The sequence below is a fragment of the Amaranthus tricolor genome, chromosome 9 (assembly GCF_026212465.1).
Source record: "Amaranthus tricolor cultivar Red isolate AtriRed21 chromosome 9, ASM2621246v1, whole genome shotgun sequence".
Classification (NCBI taxonomy): domain Eukaryota; kingdom Viridiplantae; phylum Streptophyta; class Magnoliopsida; order Caryophyllales; family Amaranthaceae; genus Amaranthus; species Amaranthus tricolor.
This window is the reverse complement of record NC_080055.1, coordinates 25,816,359-25,835,686: the sequence shown is the minus strand read 5'-3', so window position 1 is coordinate 25,835,686 and position 19,328 is coordinate 25,816,359. Positions and strand designations below refer to the sequence as shown.

Genomic DNA, 19,328 nt, shown 5'->3' with positions numbered 1-19,328 from the left:
CATTTTTGTCTAATTTATTTAGTGTATCCAGAGGCCTTTAGGCTCTCGAGTTGTACGTATGGACTTCCGCTGACTTATTTTTTTTCTCTCGCGCTGGTACTGTTTCTGTTTTAATTATATTTCTTTATCGGCGGAACGTTGACGATCCTAGAGGAGATTTTTCTCTAGAGTCCAAGGAGTAGACCGGAATTTGTATTTTCATATGAATTTTCGAGTCACTTAAACCGGGCCGTTACAGCTTTTAAATATATTGTACTATGAAAATGAGTTATGGTTATTGATTTCAAAGAAAATCAAGTGATTTATTAATTCGTTTTATATTAAAATGTTCGATATTGAAAAACGTCCGTTTTTGGGAATTGGCAACGGATATTTGTATCCAGATTATTGTGAAATCTTATAGCTTGATAATAGGTAATGGTTATTCGGATCGGTCTTGAGCCTCCTATCCCGTTTCGTTCTTGCAAGAACCGTATTTTCGGTGATGACGATCACCCGTGTTCTCAGGATTTAGATCAAGCCTACTTCCTGACGGTCCATATATTCCCACATTTTTAAGTGTTGTTATGTCATTGTTTTAATATGAGATTTGAATAAATACGTTTGGTACATAAAGTTTGTTTTACAAATGAAATCATATGTTTTATTTGTCGTATTGTTTCGCTATTGACTTGTAAGGTAATTGCCGCATTTTGATTCTCACTATTAACTTGTAAAGTTATAGCCGTATTTTGACTTATTATGAACCAAAGGTTCTTAGTCATATTTATGTCAATACCAAACGGTCTTTTCTTAGAGTTTGGGTTTTGATAAATTAATCTTTTATAAAGAGTTACTAATTGAGCAACTAAAGAATTTAATTGAAGATGTCTATTAGCGACTTGTATATAAAATATAATAGTTTGTTGGATTACTCAACAATTCAATTGTTGACAGTTTTGATGGGGCTATCGAGCTACTGGTTGGATTCAGACCAGACTTCTATAAGTCTTCCATTTTCTTGAAATTTATCAATTTTGACCTTAAAAGTATCAATTTTTCCATTACAGGTATCAATTTCTACATAAAGTAAAACTTAAACAGATCAATTAAAATAAAAATTTCAATTTGGACCTATAAGTGATCAATTTTGAAGTTAAACTGATCAATTTCTACCTAAATATAGTTCTGTTTTCTCAATTTCAGAACGAAGTTTGACACAATGATATTATTTTATCATTATATGGATGAATTTTAAACAACAAATGAATGGTCAATAAAACTATGAATAATAGTGTTAAAACATTGCACAATACAAGTACTCCTATTCAATGCATACATGATGGTTTTAATGGAACATAAAAGTACTTATATTCTTTAATCATCGATCAATAATAGTGGAATTGATCCTTCCTCAATAGAATCTGTTCATAATGGACGAAATAAAGTTGTAGGTGTATTATTTGCTTACTCTAGATGTCAAGGTGGAGGAAGTTTCGATTTCGAATTACGTTTGTCAATTGATTCAACGAATACTCTTGGAAATGACCAAGAGTTCAAGACTTCTTTGTTGTTAAAAATTTCAATTTTGGTTTAATAATGATCAATTTAGAACTTAAAATTATCAATTATGATCAGTTATAATTTTAAAAAAAAATTTAATTTTTAACTATCAATTATGATAAATAGATCATGAGCACATATTGAAAAAATTATAATTAGGCTAATTACGCTATCCGTCCGATAGTGAAACAGCCTCGCCCAAGACCTGCTGTTTGAAAAAAATTATAAATATCAAGTATTATTATTCATACCAGTAAATATTTATGACAACGCTGGAATATATATAGTATCATATAAATTTAGCAATGTCGGCAACTACATGATCAATTCAATGTCCCCGCTCTTTTTTTTTTTTCTTGATTTTACTTTTTTATCATTCCCAATTTTATGATCAAGCTTTGCGGAACCAACATAGCCATTTTTGTCCTATTGCTCATCTTTTCTATCTCTCTCCTCTTTCTCTCGCATCTTCATCGTCTTCGTCAAGTAGGATTTCTCTTCGCTCCAGCAATAAACTGTAATTCGATTAGGACAACATTTTGGAAAAATCATATTGTTTTCGGCAATAACTTGAAGAGGAGAAAGCCTGTTTATTAAATCACACCGTAATTTTCAACATTTCAAACCGGAAAATAGAATTCATTCTGGTAAGTATTTCGTATATAAGGGTTCACGCTTTTTAATGATTAAGCACATGGTAGACTATGATAATTTTTTGGATTAAGCATGTCAATTTAGATCATCATCTCAGATTTTAGGATTTCAATGTTCAAAGTTGTCCAATTTGCAATTTCCTTCATTTTTATTCAGAAATTTTGATTTTTGTGAATCGAGCTTTGTAAGAAATTCATCTCTATCATTTTATCATTTACTTCATCCTTGTTCTTTTACTTAATAAATTGGGAAGTTTTTTGTTCACTTTACAATCAATTACTACAATAGAATTTAGCTGGCTCTGGTAGATTATCTTGCTTGATAATCTGCTTACTTTAGTGAGTCAATGCATATCTGTATGATGATTTGCTTTGCATTTTTTTTATCCACGAGTAGTGATGAATTTTGCCTTGCCAATCGAAACACAAACAAGAACAGGATAGTAAAGAGAGAAGAGAAGAAGAAATAAATCCTTTCTATTTCTGATCCACAAAACTCACATGCATCTTAAGAGGAAAATACATACATATATTTATAGTAGTGGTTACAAAGTTCGTTATAACAACTTAATTTTATAATTATTAACATATCTTAGTTAATGTAAGAAGATATTCTAACTAACTATACAAAAGAAGATGACTAGGACTGTTCTTGCTGACACGCAGCTTTCTGTGAAGCACTTCACAGTAGACCGGGAGCAAGCTTGTTTTAATCCTAGACCTTGCCTTCTGTGCTTTTGGCTATGCTTAGCAATAACCTGTACCTGCAGCAGTTTCAGCAAGCAGAATTAGGTGTGAATTTTATTACCATTTGATGCATATCTGTAGTCTGTAGATTTGCTTTACATATTTAGTATTTTGGTATTCAAAACTTTGCAATTACAAATTTTAGTGAAAATCGCGAAGTTTTGGATTTTGATTTTCCTAGTTACAAATCGATTATGATTGTCATTGATGGATATTTATTGACACGCTCCTATCTAAGTGTAGTGATGACTTGAATTATTGCTTTCTTCGATTGGATCTAAATCCGTAACTTTAATATTAGCTTATTTGTTATTATTTCGATTTCGTTCAATAAAGTATACCATAGATATTAAATCTTTCTTTCTCTTGTTTTCTTGGATGTTTTCATAGGTTCTTTAATTGAACGATAAGTTTCATTTAGCTGGGTGGAAGCATATAGAAGTATAAAGCAATGAATAGTCACTCAGGTCTTGGTAGACCCACCTCAGGTACTTGTATTTTTTTTGAACTTAGAAATATTTTGAACAGCTTGAATTTTACAGGTGGGATTTCTTGCTCGAGTTTCTAACAATCAGAATGATAAATGAATTTAAAAAATATTTTGATAAATCTCTCTATTAAGGAGTTACTTTATATAGTTTTTTTTGAATCATTGTAAATTCTAATAACGAAACTTGTACTTGGTCAAAATATAATGTTATGATTTTAGGAATTCGAGAAAAATACACAGAATCTAAAACTTGATATAATGTAGAAGATTACTTAATACATAATATTCCTTTTTAGGTAAAAGAAGGCTTAAGGATTTACTACAACAAAAGGATAACCGCACTTGTGCTGATTGTGGAGCCTCAGATCCTAAGTGGGCGTAAGTTTTCCAATTTTTTCAGCTTACCTTTTCATTTCATTGAAACAACTAGCTCTAAGCTATGTGGAATGTCTCTGGCTCTATATTCTTTGTCAAGTTCGTCCATGTTAATCATTGGAAGTTCTTCTTTACTATTGTTATAGGTTTTACTTGCTATTTTCTTGAATGTTCTATTTGTTTGTTTTTGAGAAGTTTCTCACTGTAGTATGCAATCACATCCAGAAAACTCAACCATTTCATATGTTAAAAACGCACTAAATATTTATTAATTTATCGGTTTAATCCGTAAGAGTGCTACAACCGCATAAGTTTATTAAAAGAAATAAATGCAAAGCTAAATGATTTTTATATCCAATCTTGGTTTTATGTATAGTTGATTCCTCTGTACAACACATGGCCTTGGTATTGTGGTTTTTATAATTGAAATTTGTGAAAATCTGAAGTGTTTTATGTTCATAAGAAAAAGTTTGTTAGGAAATATGGATGGCTTTGGACATAAATACATTTGGTGACTTTAGATTTCAGAGCAAATTGTGTAGACCTTCAATGACATTGATGATATAGATAGTGTTGCCTTATAAGATAAAACATTCCACACTATCCTTAGGAATAATATGGAGAATTTGTTCAATATGAAGCAAAGTCTTAATTTCAAAAAGTGTGCCTACCATGAGGCAAAGCGATTTCTTGAGGCGCTAGGGTATAGTTTAAAAATGCGATAACGGTCACGATCGCGATAACAGAACAGTGATGCGGTTGCATAAGGTATCCCTTGATGCGACCTAAAATGCACTTTTTTACACCTTTACATTAGGGAAATATTGGTTCGTTTTTCTTGAAAACCTTTACAACGCGGGCAATTCGATGCAACCTTTTCTTGCACTATTATGCCGGGTGAGTTGTTTTTTTAAAAAAAATTGAAATAAAAATTAAGAAAATGACTGGGTTAAAAATAGGGCTTTGATCCTTCTGTGCTAAAATCACATGCCTAGGGATGGTTCATTCCTGCAGCCTGCACCTTAACAAGTCTTGCTCCATGTACTACACTACCACTAAATACAAGGTATAACTAATTATGAAGTTAAAGTAGGTAAAGGAACTCGATACTTGCTCCATCATTTAAAAAGATGAAACTATTACCTTTTATAGGGATTATGTAAACTAGCTATAGGAGTTTTTGATTCGAGAGCAGGAAGGCTGTTGATAGAGATCTTTTCTTTTTTCAAAGATGTGGCGATGTGGATGAATACCATAGCACTGACAAATGACATCATTGTGAAAGTGTTGCTTGGTTTGCTACTATAAGTATTTTTTTTATCTTTCTCTAAGTGGAGTAAAGTTGCTGTTTGTATCTTGAATTTTCTGAGCTATGAAAAGGGGTTTATTTTGATTAGTAACTTTAAATCTTTGATTGGCGTGGGGTTATTCAACCGAAGTGATAACACAATTTGTGGTCTTCTGCTCTTGACATGTGTGGAGGGAAGATAAGAATGTTGACATAGTCTACGACTTAATGTTTGGTCTTATGACTTTTCAATATTCAAAGACTTACGCTGTATTTCTTTTTAATAAAATCATTGAAAGAAAAGGGAAAGTCCCCCCTGCTCTTGGTTCAACTCTAATAACTTGAATAATCTTACTGTGTCGGGTTTGTAGGGGGGGGGGATTATGGTAACTGGTAAGTAGTATTTTTTTTTCTTGCTAATTTGTATATTACCCCCTCTTATCAAGTGTGAAATTGTTTGATTCGTCTCAATGTAAATTTTATTAATATCAGGTTTTATAATTTTTAACCAAGTACAATTAATGATATTTAGGATTGAAATAGAGCATCGGCAAGTGTGCAAAACCAAATGTGTAATATCCGAGATATTTTTAAAAAAATAATAAATAATAAATAATAAAATAAAATAAAATAAAACTAGGAAAATAAATAATTAATAATGTAAAATTTAGAAACTTTAAACAAAATAATAAATTTGTTAAGAAATTATACGTTCAAAACTAAAAAAAAGAGAAACAAATTAGGTTTAAATAAAATAAATAAATAAAATAAGATAAAATAAGAACCAAAAATTTAGGAGTAGTTTTAACATAAAAAAAAAGAATTGAGTTTAGAAAAAAACTCTTTTACACGGTTTTAAAAAAAAATTCAAAATTAAGCTTCCAAATTAATGATAATATATATATATATATATATATATATATATATATATATATATATATATATATATATATATATATATATATATATATATTTATATATATATATATATATATATATATATACACACACACACATATGTTTGTCATTATTAACTATCAAATTAATGATTGAATATGTGTTGGTCATTATTAAATATTAAATTAATTAATTGGTTTATGTGATATTATATTGTTTTCAGAAATTGATATTTTTTTTAACTCAGCCTTATATTATCTTTCCAAAATTATTTTTCAACTCAATTGTATTTTGTTTTCTTAAATTCTTTTTAAACTTAACTGTTTTACGGGATGGAGTTGGAATTACTCAATTTCATTGTTTTGGGAGTTTTTCCCTTGTTTTTTTGTATTCTTATGTTTCAGGTGATTGATCAGCGGGGAATCGTAGAGTGAGGTTTACCTAGCAAATTAAATTTTATTAGTAATCACGTCCAAGTTAAAATATCACTTTCAGTTGTAAAAATTGTTTAGTTTTAAATTGTATAGAATTATTTTATAGTTATTTAGCCTTAAATTTATTCCTTATCAGGACTAAATGTGGCGGTAACACTCCCATAATTATGTTTGGTTTATGTTTTCCTTAAAAATCCTTTTAAAAATTTGACCTAATTATGGGGGTGTTACAAAATGAAACATTTGATTTGAATAGAAGGGATTCCCTTATATTTTTCCTTATCCATTTTTCCCTTGTAAATCTGTAGCATTTCATATTTTTTATTATCACCCATTCCAAAAATGAAAGTTGGACAACAAAATAATGCTACATTTTCACGGGGAAGGGGGGATGGTGATGCAATTGGGAAGCAGTAGATTAAATTCTATTGTAAGAGTTCCTAGGATTGTTATATTGATAAAGCACATGCTCGATTGTTACTGAGAATTTATTATATTTGTTGTACAGCTGAGCTGAAATGTGAATTACATGTAATGGGCACTTTATTGGATTACCTTTTTTCATTAATTTTATATGTTAGAAATGTAGGATTGCGTGACAGTCTTGCAAATTTTTCACTTATATTAGGAAAAGTGATGATATATTTACTCCTTTCAGCAAGCTTATTATCAGACATTTTTTTGCCTTTTCAGATCAGCGAACATTGGAGTTTTTATATGCTTAAAATGCTGTGGTGTGCATAGAAGCCTTGGAACTCATATCTCGAAGGTACCTTCATAGCAAAGCTGCCATAGCATGCTTTGTATTCCCTCCTTTTGTGAAATAAATGATTCTTTATCCTGTGGGTTGTGGTGTACGTAGTTAGGAAGAAAAGAGATGGACAGAGAAGGAAATCCTTTCTTGGTGGATGAGGGAGAGGTAGAGAGAAGTCGAGAACCCATATTCCAAAAGAATTAGCAACAAATGTTGCTGCGTATCCCCAAATTTGAGTTACATCATCAATTACTTTGAATCTTTTTGTATTATAGTACGTATGTTTCTCTCTTATGTATTCTACTAAAAAGCTGTATAAAAGGCTTTTATCATAAACTGGAAATCTTCATGCCTCTTACAAGGTAGTTTGGAGATTCAAAAGGAAAAGCTAATCAGGATAATCCTTTGTTTCCCTTAATCTTACGCTTTATTTCTAAAAACTTCTAATTTTGAGTCCATTGAAAATGCATTCTGATAATTTATGCAAGTTTTTGTATAGGAAATTTATTAAAGATAAATAAACACTTTTTTCTCCCTTCATCTGACCTTTTTCACAATTTCTCATAAGAGCTAAAAAGGATGTTCGTGATGTAGTTAGCAAGAGAGAGGATGAAGATTAGGTGTCGCATTATCAGAAGTTTTACTTATAAGAAACCATACTGTTTGTGATGATTCTCAGCAAAAATTACAAAATAAGAAAAACTTTGGACAAAGATGAGATTAAAGTAATTTGGTTTCAGACTTGATACAAAACAATTTTGAATATCTCATGCATTTTCTCAGCCTTTGCCAAGAAGCATGTGTAACCAATGTTTTTGTGGAAGACCTTGAATCTATTGGTTAATAGTTGCAACATATATCTTTTGAAAAATTTCTTGATGTTTGCAACATTTCTTCAATTGGTATGGTTTTTGGTGCAAACTTCATCCCTCAGCCTTGACAGATATAATGTTTGGATTGTAGTGGGGACCGTCTCTTCTCTTATCACATTAGCACTTTTCTCTAATTGAAACTTAATATCACTAAGCTATTTTGTATTTTTGAGTATCATTGCAACTTTTGAAAGATGGAGGAAGTATAAAGTAGGCAACTTCTCAGTAAATGGTATCAACTTTGCAATATTCTTGATTGATTGTTATCTTCAAACGTCTCCTGTTAAACTTCAAAAGAATGAATAAATTTACTGTACCATAGTCAGCTAAGGTTCTTCTCTAGAAACAGTTATGTAAATTTAATATGGTTTCCCTAGTATTTTCCCCTCTGACTTCTGCTTCATTGTCACTTATCTTTATACTCTAGTTTTTTACATATTTTCTTTTGCGTGTCATTATATTTTTCGGTTTTCCTTTCAGGTTTTGTCTGTGACATTAGATGAGTGGTCTGATGAAGACATAGACGCAATGGTTGAGGTTGGAGGAAATGCAGCGGCTAATGCAATTTATGAGGCTTTTATTCCAGATGGATCTTTAAAGCCTGGACCTGATGCAAGTCATGACGATCGTATGAGATTCATCAGGTTTTTCTGCTATATTTTAATTTCTAATTGCTGATTTACTGTTTTTAGTTGTCTTCATTTCGAAGATCTGCCTTCCTTTAAATAAAATTCTTTGTTATGCAGCTTCTACATATTTTTTTTTTATTTTCATGGTGTGAAAATTTGATTATTCAATCAGGACTGTATCATATGTAGTTTGTTTAGCTGTTCACTAGCTAGTCACAGTTGTAATTCAATAAAATTTTAAGTGATTACCATTGCTCTGGCCTTGGTTGTAGTAAAGCACTTTGTAATGGTAACATTTGTCGATATTGATTTATTATACTATTGTCGATATAGATCTAAGTATGAGCTTCAAGAATTCCTGAAACCTAGCCTACGAATCACATCAACACATGCCACAAAGAGCTCACATCAAGCAAGCTTCTCCGAGGAGCATAGTTCACACTCATCAAAGTTATCGTGTAGCTCTGTAAGTTGATCCCTTCTTTTTTTCCTCCATCTTGCTAATAATTTTAAGGTGCAAAGTGATTAAGGAATGGGAAACGAAACAAGACCAGCAGAGTCTTCGATAATAATTTGTGCTCCCCTTTTTGGTATTGGTTTATGCGGCAAACATTTTTGACCAAGCTGCTTATTTCCCTCTTGAGTCTTGACACTGTAATCTCCTCATATCCATTTCAGGCTTTTTTCTCGTTAGATTTTGGTTCTATCGTACTCGTTCTTGATTGAGTCTACAATAAAATCTGAATTATTGCATTTTACTTGAATTTTTTGTCTGCGTTGTATCATCTTCATTTTGTTTCTGCTTTTATAATTGATTTGTAATTTGATTTGTTGAATTCTAACGCAACTGTGCTGGTTTATTTTCTTTGCGGAAAATATGTCTGACTTCTGTTTATGCAATCTGGTTGTTTCAGGATGGAATGGTCGAATTTATTGGAGTATTGAAGGTCAAAGTGGTGAAAGGGACCAATTTAGCTGTCAGAGACATGTTATCAAGTGACCCTTATGTTGTGCTGAATGTTGGACATCAGGTGGGTTACTTCAGTTGAACATTTTGGTACTTATTCCTGGGAGCAAGAGAAAACCTCATTAGAATTCGCTTATCTTAGTTGCCGCCTTGCAGGCTGTCTGCCTATTTCTGTTGGCTTCTTCGAGTTTATACATATTAGTTTTCTGTGTCTCTTTCTTGATTTGTATATAAATGTGCTTTTGATTTTGATCTACCTCTATAGTTGACAGAAGATCACATTTTGCATATACAATACTTTCTGTCTTCTGCCCATTTTACCCATACTGAAATGGTTTGGACTTGTAAAATTTCAGCTGTGAATTGGCTTGATAAAATGATCCACTTCGCAATTAAAAAAATATCTTCAAATCAGCTTTCAAGGCTGAGCCTGAGGTCATCAATCTTGCGGATGCCTTCTGCTGTATAGGATACTTGTTTTTTCTGTTTGATCTTGTTCCTAAAACAAAACGGTTTTCTGAAGCTGAAATTTTTTTCTCATCTCTTCAAATTTTCAATTTACTGTTTCAGACAGTTCAAACATCTGTTGCAAAGAGCAATCTGAATCCCATTTGGAATGAGGAACTCATGCTTTCTGTACCACAACAATATGGATCAGTGAAAGTGGTAAGACTGCTCTTTCCTTGTCATCATTTCATCATCTGCTTGTTTTTATCTTGCTCGTTGTGGAATGTGTTTTTCCTTTTATCCTGGTCATTAACGTTGTATCTTTTACCTATTCTCTGTGATGAATGTATGAGACTGGCTCTTTACTCCGGTTTCTCATCACTACAATCTTAATGTTGATCAAAGAGAGTAATATTCTTAAGAGAATCTAAAGCAATTTTGATTATTTAAAACCCAATACTAGTATATATAAGTATACTGTTACGTTTCTACAATCTCATCCTAGTGGGTTAAATCATTGTAGGATAAGTGACCTTATGTCATAAAACTAGTTAAGCAAGAGTTTTGTATGTCCATCATGTGAGAAATTTCAGTCCTGTTTGATTATTGATATAAAAAGGGTGAGTGTGACTGGAGAAGTTTCCAATCTGACATTTATATTTTGGTTTGGGGATACAATTTACCACTTCAGGAAATTGTAATTCAATCTCTATAATGCATTATTCTTGTGTCTTCCGACATTGCAGAAGGTGTATGATCACGACACATTCTCAGCTGATGACACCATGGGTGAAGCGGAGATTGATATCCAGCCATTGATAACCTCTGCAATGGCGTATGGAAATCCAAACTTGTTTGGTGATATGCAAATAGGGAAGTGGTTAAAGTCGGACGATAATGCTCTTAAAGAAGATAGCATAATAAACATTGTTGACGGAAAGGTGAAACAGGAGATGCAACTGAAGCTTCAGAATGTAGAATCTGGAGAGTTAGAATTAGAAGTTGAGTGGGTGCCTCTTGCGCAATAGATATCAAAATAAGTATGAATTCGGAGCACAAGGAATGTATTATAAAGAGCTGCCAGAGTCGGATTTCAATACTATGTGTATCCTATGTATTTTAATTTGTTTACCTTGGGTTCGGGGATTGATTTAATAATCTTTTCAAATGAAGAAACTAGATTTGTTGAGATTATGTTCTTGGCATTGTTGTTAATGCGAAGAAGCTTTTCTTTATATCTACAATATATTAGTACAATTTTTGAGTGACAAGAGGAGAATTTTACGTTTAGGTTCGTATCGATGTTTAAGTCTTGAGATGACATAAGGTTTGTTCATGTCCCTTAATGTTAGGGGGTTTAAGCGATTGGATAACTAGTTCATGCCCAAAATTTAAAATCACCTTTTTTGGTATGTAAGTTATTTTATAAAAACATTAGAGTACATAATTATCTATTTTCTTGAGATGCATGTTAATCCCTATTTTCTTCATTTCCTTAATGCTACTAAATTTTTTTAAACTTGTGCAAAGGGGTCAACAGTTCCAAAACTTGTGCAAAGGGGTCACCAGTTCTATTACATAGCTGTATCAGCTAATTCTCAATCCAAACATCTAACTAAAACACAAAGTAATTATAAAAATCACTATAAAAGTCCAACATAACCAATACAATCTAGTCCAATATACATTTACCAAAACCTAATACAAAGCTACAACTTCTCACGTACTCATCTCAATTTAACATCCATGTAACTCTAATCATCACCGTTAACCCATCGTTCCTGACTGGTTCCAATCTGTAGACAGTCTAAAAGATGAAAACAACATGGGGTCAGGTAAAATTGAATGAGAAGTAACAATTCAAAACAACAAAACACAGTAATTCAACATAAGTTTAAAAGCAACATCAGTTTCCTAGATCTATGTGCGCACAGAGTTTAGTTGAGAGGAACATCCATAGCTCTAAGGCTATGTCACTCTCGAGTGAGGCTAGTCAATATTTGAATGACAATTCCCCTCAAAATAGGGAGTAAGGGAGATTTTCCGTCTACTTCGTCAATGACCAACTCGTGAGCCCGATCCATTGACCATATTAATATCAGCATAATCGTTCATAACAAATTTGTGTCAACATTATAAAATTCACAACTTTTATAAAACAATTTTCAAAATTGTAGTCTGGCTAGACCCTTTAAGGGACTACTACTACTCACCGTCACTGTCACTTCAAGGAGTCAAGTTTGATACGCAACTATCAGCTAGAACGGTTCGACAGAGAAATCATCTTTTGAAGCATAACAATAAACATAATATCACTAAGGTGCGTTCGATGCAGCTAATCTAACATATAAAATTCACAACTTTTATTATATCTAACATATAACATATAACAATAAACATAATATCACCGGCACCATTGTTGTTCATTCAAAAAGTTTTCAGGCAAAAATGGCAAGAAACGAAAAGTAGTAAAGCTATTGTTCTATACTCGAATTTCTCAGAGTAATTTGAGGGAGAAGGCTGCAAAATTCAAAGGAAAAGGATGAACTAAATACGGATTGAGGGTTTCGAAAATTCACAAAGAATTGAAGGTGATTGTTGCAATTGTTCAAAGGAAGAAGAAGGCCATGAAACCGGTGTTGGTTTTCATTTTTATTTATATATATATATTTTTTTTTGAAATGGAGGCAACAAATTATTATTATTTTTTCTTAGTTTTTCGATTTCCAAATTAAAAGTAGGAAGAATTAAAAAAAAATTATAATCAAATAAGAAATGAAAAGAAGGAAAATAAATTAATAAAATTAAAAGAGATATTTTATAATATCCGCCATATACTTAGACCCAATCTGTTTCCTCTTTATCTTAGCCCAAATCCGACTCAATCCAAAATAATTCTCTTTCTAATATTAATTTTAAATTCTCCAATTCTAAAAATATTAATTTCTCAAATGTTACAGTTAGTGTTGTATACTTAATGGTCAATACCAATCTTATAGTTACACCTGAATTATAATGCCATAAGAGCATCATATTTCATTTAATATAAAATACTAGCTTGAGTCTCATGCCAAGCACGAATAATTTAAAAATAATTAAATAATTTTTTAAATATAAACAAAATTAGTTTAAATTATCACGATATTAATTTGTTATTTGTTAACTATAATTAATATAGAGAAAATAATATTTGGCGTGTAAGAGAAATTAAACATATCACTTTACATTTACTTATGCATGTAATGTCGAGTATTATAGTAATCATAATTAAATCTTTTGAATATATACTTCTATGTGTAATTTTGTATATATATAATATAATATATAATATCTTAATATTTTAAACTCATGAGTGCTTTTGTATATTTTTGATGATTTAAGGGAAGATCTTTTATAAATGATACTTTCAATAGATGTAGTAGTGTAGGAAATTTTTGTTGATCGAGTAATTAAATGAAACGTATGTATGACGATTGAGAATTCTTACACCTTTAGAAGATATAAATTCTTTAATATGATATTATATATATCGTGACAACATTCAACATTTCTTTTTATATGAAACACACATACTCCCTCCAATTCAATTTAGTTGTCCCATTTGGTTTGGGCACAAATATTAAGAAAATGAGGAGACCACCTAAAATAGTAGACTCATATGCAATATTGGGTGTTTTTAATATTAAGAATTGGAGGGAACCACCTAATATAGCAGACCCATATGCAATATTGAGTATTTTTAATAGTAAGAAAATGAGGGGACCACCCATAAATATAGGTCTTAAATAGAAATGGGACAAGTGTGAACTTACCCAATAAGAAAAAGGGACAAGTAAAAAGAATTGGAGGGAGTCTTTTTTTGATTTGAATCACGTATCATACAATATTAATAAAAAAGTTGGAAAATGACAAATAACAAACTCTTAAAATTTTTCCTAACACAAATTCTTACTTGAGACCGTCTTTACAAAAGACGTCTTATGTCTAAGCCAGCCCAATTTTAAAATTTTTAAAAAATAACTAAACAGTTTTTTTTAAAAAAACAGTAGTTTTTTTTTAAACAACAGTTTTTTTTTAAATTAAGATATTTACTAAAGAAGGAAAGTAAGTTGGGCCCTTGAAAGCCGTCTTTAAAAAAGACGGTCTCTCAAGAGAAAGTCTGTTTTCCAAAAGAATTTATTAAATAGGTTGGAATTGATTACTTTACACTTTATTATCCTAAATTAACATGATATTTTTCCTTACCTTATTAGCTGATATTTTTCAAAATATGCAAGTCAAGTTTTAATATTCTTCTATAATTTCCTTAAAATTATTTGATTGATTGATATTCTAGTATGGTATATGTCTAAATATGAAACTTATTCTATTAATTGAATTTAGTATGCAATTGACTATTCACCTAATCAATTAGGTGGAAAAATTTTCAGCCATAGCTTGACACATGTTAATAAGATATTTTATTTTTCTCTTTTAGTATGTAAGTATAGATTGGTAGATTGTAACACCACGAGAATTTGTGATGTCATAATTAATATTTTAATAACTTTTATTTATAATTTTATTAAATTATTATCTATTTTGAATTAGTTTAAATAATTTCCTTTATATACAAATTTAAATGTGTGTGTATATATATATAATATATATATATATATATATAAATATATATATATTAAAAAAAATATATATAGTTAGATTTCTAGAATACAGAGATTCGAATTAAAATTATTATTTTATTAAAATGTGTAAGCAATGAGAGTGAGTTTAAATAAATCTAAGTAAATAAATAAATAAAATAAAAAGGAGGGATTAGGATTTTATGAGGTACTCATGCCCTTAAAAACACACGGCTCACCTTTCCTCTCTTCTCCCTTCCCTCTCTCAATTCCCTCTCCCTCACGGCCCACAAAAAAACCAGCAGCTGCCGGCACACCACACCACCGGCACGCCACCTGCTTTTCTTCTCCTCCACCGTGAGCATCCCGCAGCAAACCAAGCCCCTCCCCCACCATGACTTCCACCACTCTTTCACCCTTTATAGTTTCATTTTTGTGAGTCACTTTCCTCCTCCCCTATTTGAGTTTTTTTATTGTTTCTAATTAAGATCTACCAAGTTTATGAGTTGTGTGTTGATTATGTATTAGTTTCTTTGAATCTTAGTATGGGTAGTAATTAAAGATATTATCTTTGAACAATGAATTGATTTGGGTTTAATTTAGGGTTGAAATTTTAATAGGGTGTGCTCTTACGTTATATGTTGGTGGTGCGATGATTGATTTGATAATTTCATAAAGTTGTTTTAAGGTTTACTTGTGCTAGTTGTGATTATGATCTATTTAGTTAGTTATGATTTTTATTATAGTTGACTGTAGAAATGGTTTTGGTTGTTAATTGGGACTAATTATTGCTAATTATTGTGACTTGATTGTTTTATAAATTCTCTTAGTAGGTCATCATTGAAGTTATAAATGCATAATCTTAGTAAAGCCAAGAGCATAATGTCAATTTATCGTCGATGGTTGCTAAAGTTACTTGTCGTGTTGTTTTGATTACAGTTCTTTCTAGCTTTGGAGAATGTAACGAATGATATCGCAATTCGATAACTCTAAAATTTGCCTTATAGTTATATAAGTGTTATATTAAAATTGTAAGGCTTAGTTGTGATCAGTTATTTTTTGGGTAATGCGAATCGATATACTCAAAATTAGTTGATGAGAAGGAACAATTCACATATACTTTTACTTTTAAATTGGTAAAAAGACTTATGTTGTGTTGAGTTAATGATTTTGACTTGTATTGAATGAGTTGTGTGCATGCTAGAGTAATCGAAAATGGATGTTGAATGGGTGATAGTGGTTACTTGAGCATTTTGTTGGTATGACAAAGTAGTTAAGAGAACTTATTAGTTCTATTTCAAACTTGTATAGTAGTTTGGTTATTGTGACTCCACTGGATAGGGTACCCCAGTGGGTTTAGTTCCCAGAGGTAGGATCATCTGTATATTGTCGTTGGACGGGGGTATGTTCATACTTTGTTATTGGGCGCTGGTATGGCCCGTCACCGCCCTTGGTTGAGGTGTTGCCATGTGGGTCTTGCAAACCTCAATATGGTGGCTTTTAGTCACATACGTTTGGGTATTGTGGCTCCACTGGTTTGGTACCCCAATGGGTTTAGTTTTCGGAGGTAGGATCATCTGTATATGGTCGCTATACGGGGGTATGATCGTACTTTGCCATTGGGCGCCGGTATGGCCCGTCACCGCCCTTTGTTGAGGTGTTGCCATGTGGGTCTTGCAAACCCCAATATGGTGACCTCTAGTCTCACACACACACATATATATATATATATATATATATTTGAAAGTGGGCAAGCTCTTGGTTCAAGTGATAACAGGAATTTATGAAGTCGAAAAGAAGTGAAGAAGATAGAAATGACATTGAGAAGTTTGAAGTGAGTTTTAGTGGTTATGATTGGCACTTGGAGTGTTGTGAAATCACCCTAATATTATGATATACTGTATTGATACTAATTATGCCTTATATTGATATGTTAGTTAGTGACGTGTACATGTTTGATTTGTTTGAAAATGACTCTTTTCTATGGTGGCCCTGTGATGATACGTTTTATATTTCCGTCTTACGTTGAGCATCAGGGAGATCATAGATAGACTTGACAGGTAATGACGTCTCTTGTGCATTGCATATGGTGGGGGTTGAGCGCGTATCTTATAGTTGTGCAACCAACTTCCTAGCTTTTAATCTCACAAATTTATTTTGCCTGAGTTATATATGTTTTGAGAGGCATGCAACCTCCATTTGTATAATTTAATTTTTCTAGTTTGTATAATTTTTTTTATGTTGTCATGTCATTTAAACTCAAGTGTTTACATTGGAACCACGGTCCATGTTTAACATGATGTTTGAAGAAGCTAGCGATGAATCATTCTGCCGTGATATAGTTATGATAGGCCGCTAATGCCTTTACTTTATTACGTTTTATATATCATTTGTTTTTTTTACACAGGCGTCTAGTTTTAAGGCAGATGCTGCCGAAATTTCCATTCGTATTTTATAAGTAGTAATTATTTTTATTTTATTTTTAATGTAATGCTCGAATTTCCTTCCGTCATTTGCGGTTTTGATTTCGTATAAAGGGTCGGAAATTCAGGGGTGTTACGTAGATATCATATAATAAGTTAAAGTACTCGTGACACATCAATAATTTAAAAACTTAGAACACAATTTAAAAACTTAGAACACAACAAAAATAATAAATATTTAAGTAATGTTTTTTTTAATGTAAACTTAAATTGATGGTTGAATAAAATTGTATTTTCTTTATATCAAAAAAGTATTAGTAATACAATTTTTTTCATGTGATCCAGTAAATTAGTAAAGTTGTAGAATTAAAGGCTCTATCAAGATTTGCACTAATTTAATATAATAACTATATTTTTTAACTCATTAGTGTTTTGTGTATTTTTGATGACATAAGGAAAGATATTTCATAAATGATATTATCGATGGATGTAGTAGTGTAGAAAAATTTTGCTAATTGAGTAATTAAATGAAACTTATGTATGACGATTGAGAATTCTAACACCTTTTGAAGATATAAATTATGTAATATGACATTATATTACTGTGACAACATTCAACATTTCTTTTTTACATGAAAAACACATTTTTTAAAAAATTTGAATCACTTATCATACAATATAATAAAAGAGTTGAAAAATGATAAATGACAAACTCTTAAAACTTTGTCAAATGAAACTAATTTTATAGGTTAGAATTGAATATTTGGCACTTTGTTTTCCTAAATTAACATGATATTTTTTCTTATTTTATTAGCTGCTATTTTTCAAAATATGCAAGTCAAGCTTTAATATTCTTCCATTATTTTCTTATTCCTTTTATATTCTTATATCATTTTTATAATATTCCATTAAGTTATTTAACTGATTGATATTATTTTATAGTATATGTCTAAATATGAAATTTATGCTATTACTTGAATTAATGATGTAATTGACTATTATATCTAGATCATTTAGGGGGAAAATTTTTCAACTATAGCTTGACACGTGTCAATAAGATATTCTTTTGGTTTCTGTTTTAGTATATTAGTATAAATAGATGTTGCGAGTACGGTCATACTCAAGTAAAGAAGAAGATAAAAAGAGGTGAGAAAAAAAAACCAGCAAAGCACACTCAACAAACATTGCAAGGAAAATAAGAATGCAAGTGTTTCTGTATGTTCGCACGATCGAGCAAAGCACACTTAAACTAATTTTATTGAGTATATGATATATGATATATGATATATGGTGAATAGGCCTATAAGAGTTTTTTTTTTGATAAATATCCACCACATATATTTATAATATGGTTCATATCTCAAATAAAAATTTTAAATATTAAACTTAATCACAAATCTAATTTTGAAAAGTAAGCCCGAATTTCACCTGAGAAACAAAATGATTCAAGCTTCAAAACACTTGTGTTCTTAAATTCATAGTCGGTTGATATTTAACATGAATTCGTCGTCATCATCATTATCATACTCACTGTATCTCTCTCATAACAGCTATGATCAAAGTGTGACGAGAAAAGAAGATAACAGACCATATCTTTATGAAAGGAGATTGCGTCCCAAAAGACTTCGATAAAGACTTGCAAATGAAAGAGAGACTTGGCAAAAAATGCAAAACAAGACAAGACAAGCATAATTACATAAGACTAAAAAAACCACAAAATAATAGATAATAAACATACAGACACAAACAATAAATCACAAATTTAATTTCTCCAATTAGTTTTCTCCTTAGTCACGTCCTAAAGAAATGCAATATAAATATAATATTAATTTCTTATCAATAAATTATCAAATCTTATTTCTATAGATTTGCCATTGTTTGACTAAAAAGCTTCAAACAATTTGCTTAGAGAAGCCTGAAGGGTAAGAGAGAATCCACCCAAATTTCTTGCAAGAAAAAGCCATACATGATCTACCAAAATCAAAGTCTATTTAAAATCACAAATTTTGAAATGAGACGATCTCAAGATTAGATCAATTTTATTAGGCTGACCTAAGGTACATTTATTATCTTAAAATTATTACTGACAATTTAAAAGTTGTCACTTTTTATAATCTTAAAATCATAACTTATAACCTTAAAGTAAACATACAATCTTAAAGTGATTAATTAGAAAAATAAACTAATTATA

General features: G+C 30.9%; 1 protein-coding gene across 5 annotated transcripts; it reads left to right on the top strand.

Moving 5' to 3' along the window:
* The first annotated feature begins 1,872 nt into the window (after positions 1-1,872).
* On the top strand, positions 1,873-11,800 carry LOC130823966 (ADP-ribosylation factor GTPase-activating protein AGD12-like). 5 transcript variants are annotated; one of them, XM_057688808.1, is made up of 10 exons: positions 1,873-2,189; positions 2,862-2,987; positions 3,333-3,430; positions 3,729-3,810; positions 7,120-7,195; positions 8,533-8,696; positions 9,015-9,147; positions 9,596-9,712; positions 10,219-10,314; positions 10,842-11,798. In XM_057688808.1, exons 3-10 carry the CDS (start codon positions 3,394-3,396, stop codon positions 11,121-11,123), a joined length of 987 nt encoding a protein of 328 aa, XP_057544791.1. In that variant the 5' UTR covers positions 1,873-2,189; positions 2,862-2,987; positions 3,333-3,393; the 3' UTR covers positions 11,124-11,798. The 5 variants fall into 5 exon arrangements, with proteins under 5 accessions (XP_057544791.1, XP_057544792.1, XP_057544795.1 ...); XM_057688812.1 differs by having other exon boundaries at positions 1,882-2,189; positions 2,884-2,987; XM_057688811.1 differs by having other exon boundaries at positions 1,882-2,189; positions 2,874-2,987.
* Positions 11,801-19,328: the final 7,528 nt, after the last annotated feature.

What these genes read in the sequence shown, in the direction of transcription:
- LOC130823966 (XM_057688809.1), top strand. Translation starts at nt 3,394, where the DNA reads ATGAATAGTCACTCAGGTCTTGGTAGACCCACCTCAG. An exon ending in CAAAGTTATCGTGTAGCTCT is followed by an intron (nt 9,148 to 9,595) that starts GTAAGTTGATCC and finishes TGGTTGTTTCAG; the next exon opens with GATGGAATGGTCGAATTTAT. An exon ending in TGCTGAATGTTGGACATCAG is followed by an intron (nt 9,713 to 10,218) that starts GTGGGTTACTTC and finishes TTACTGTTTCAG; the next exon opens with ACAGTTCAAACATCTGTTGC.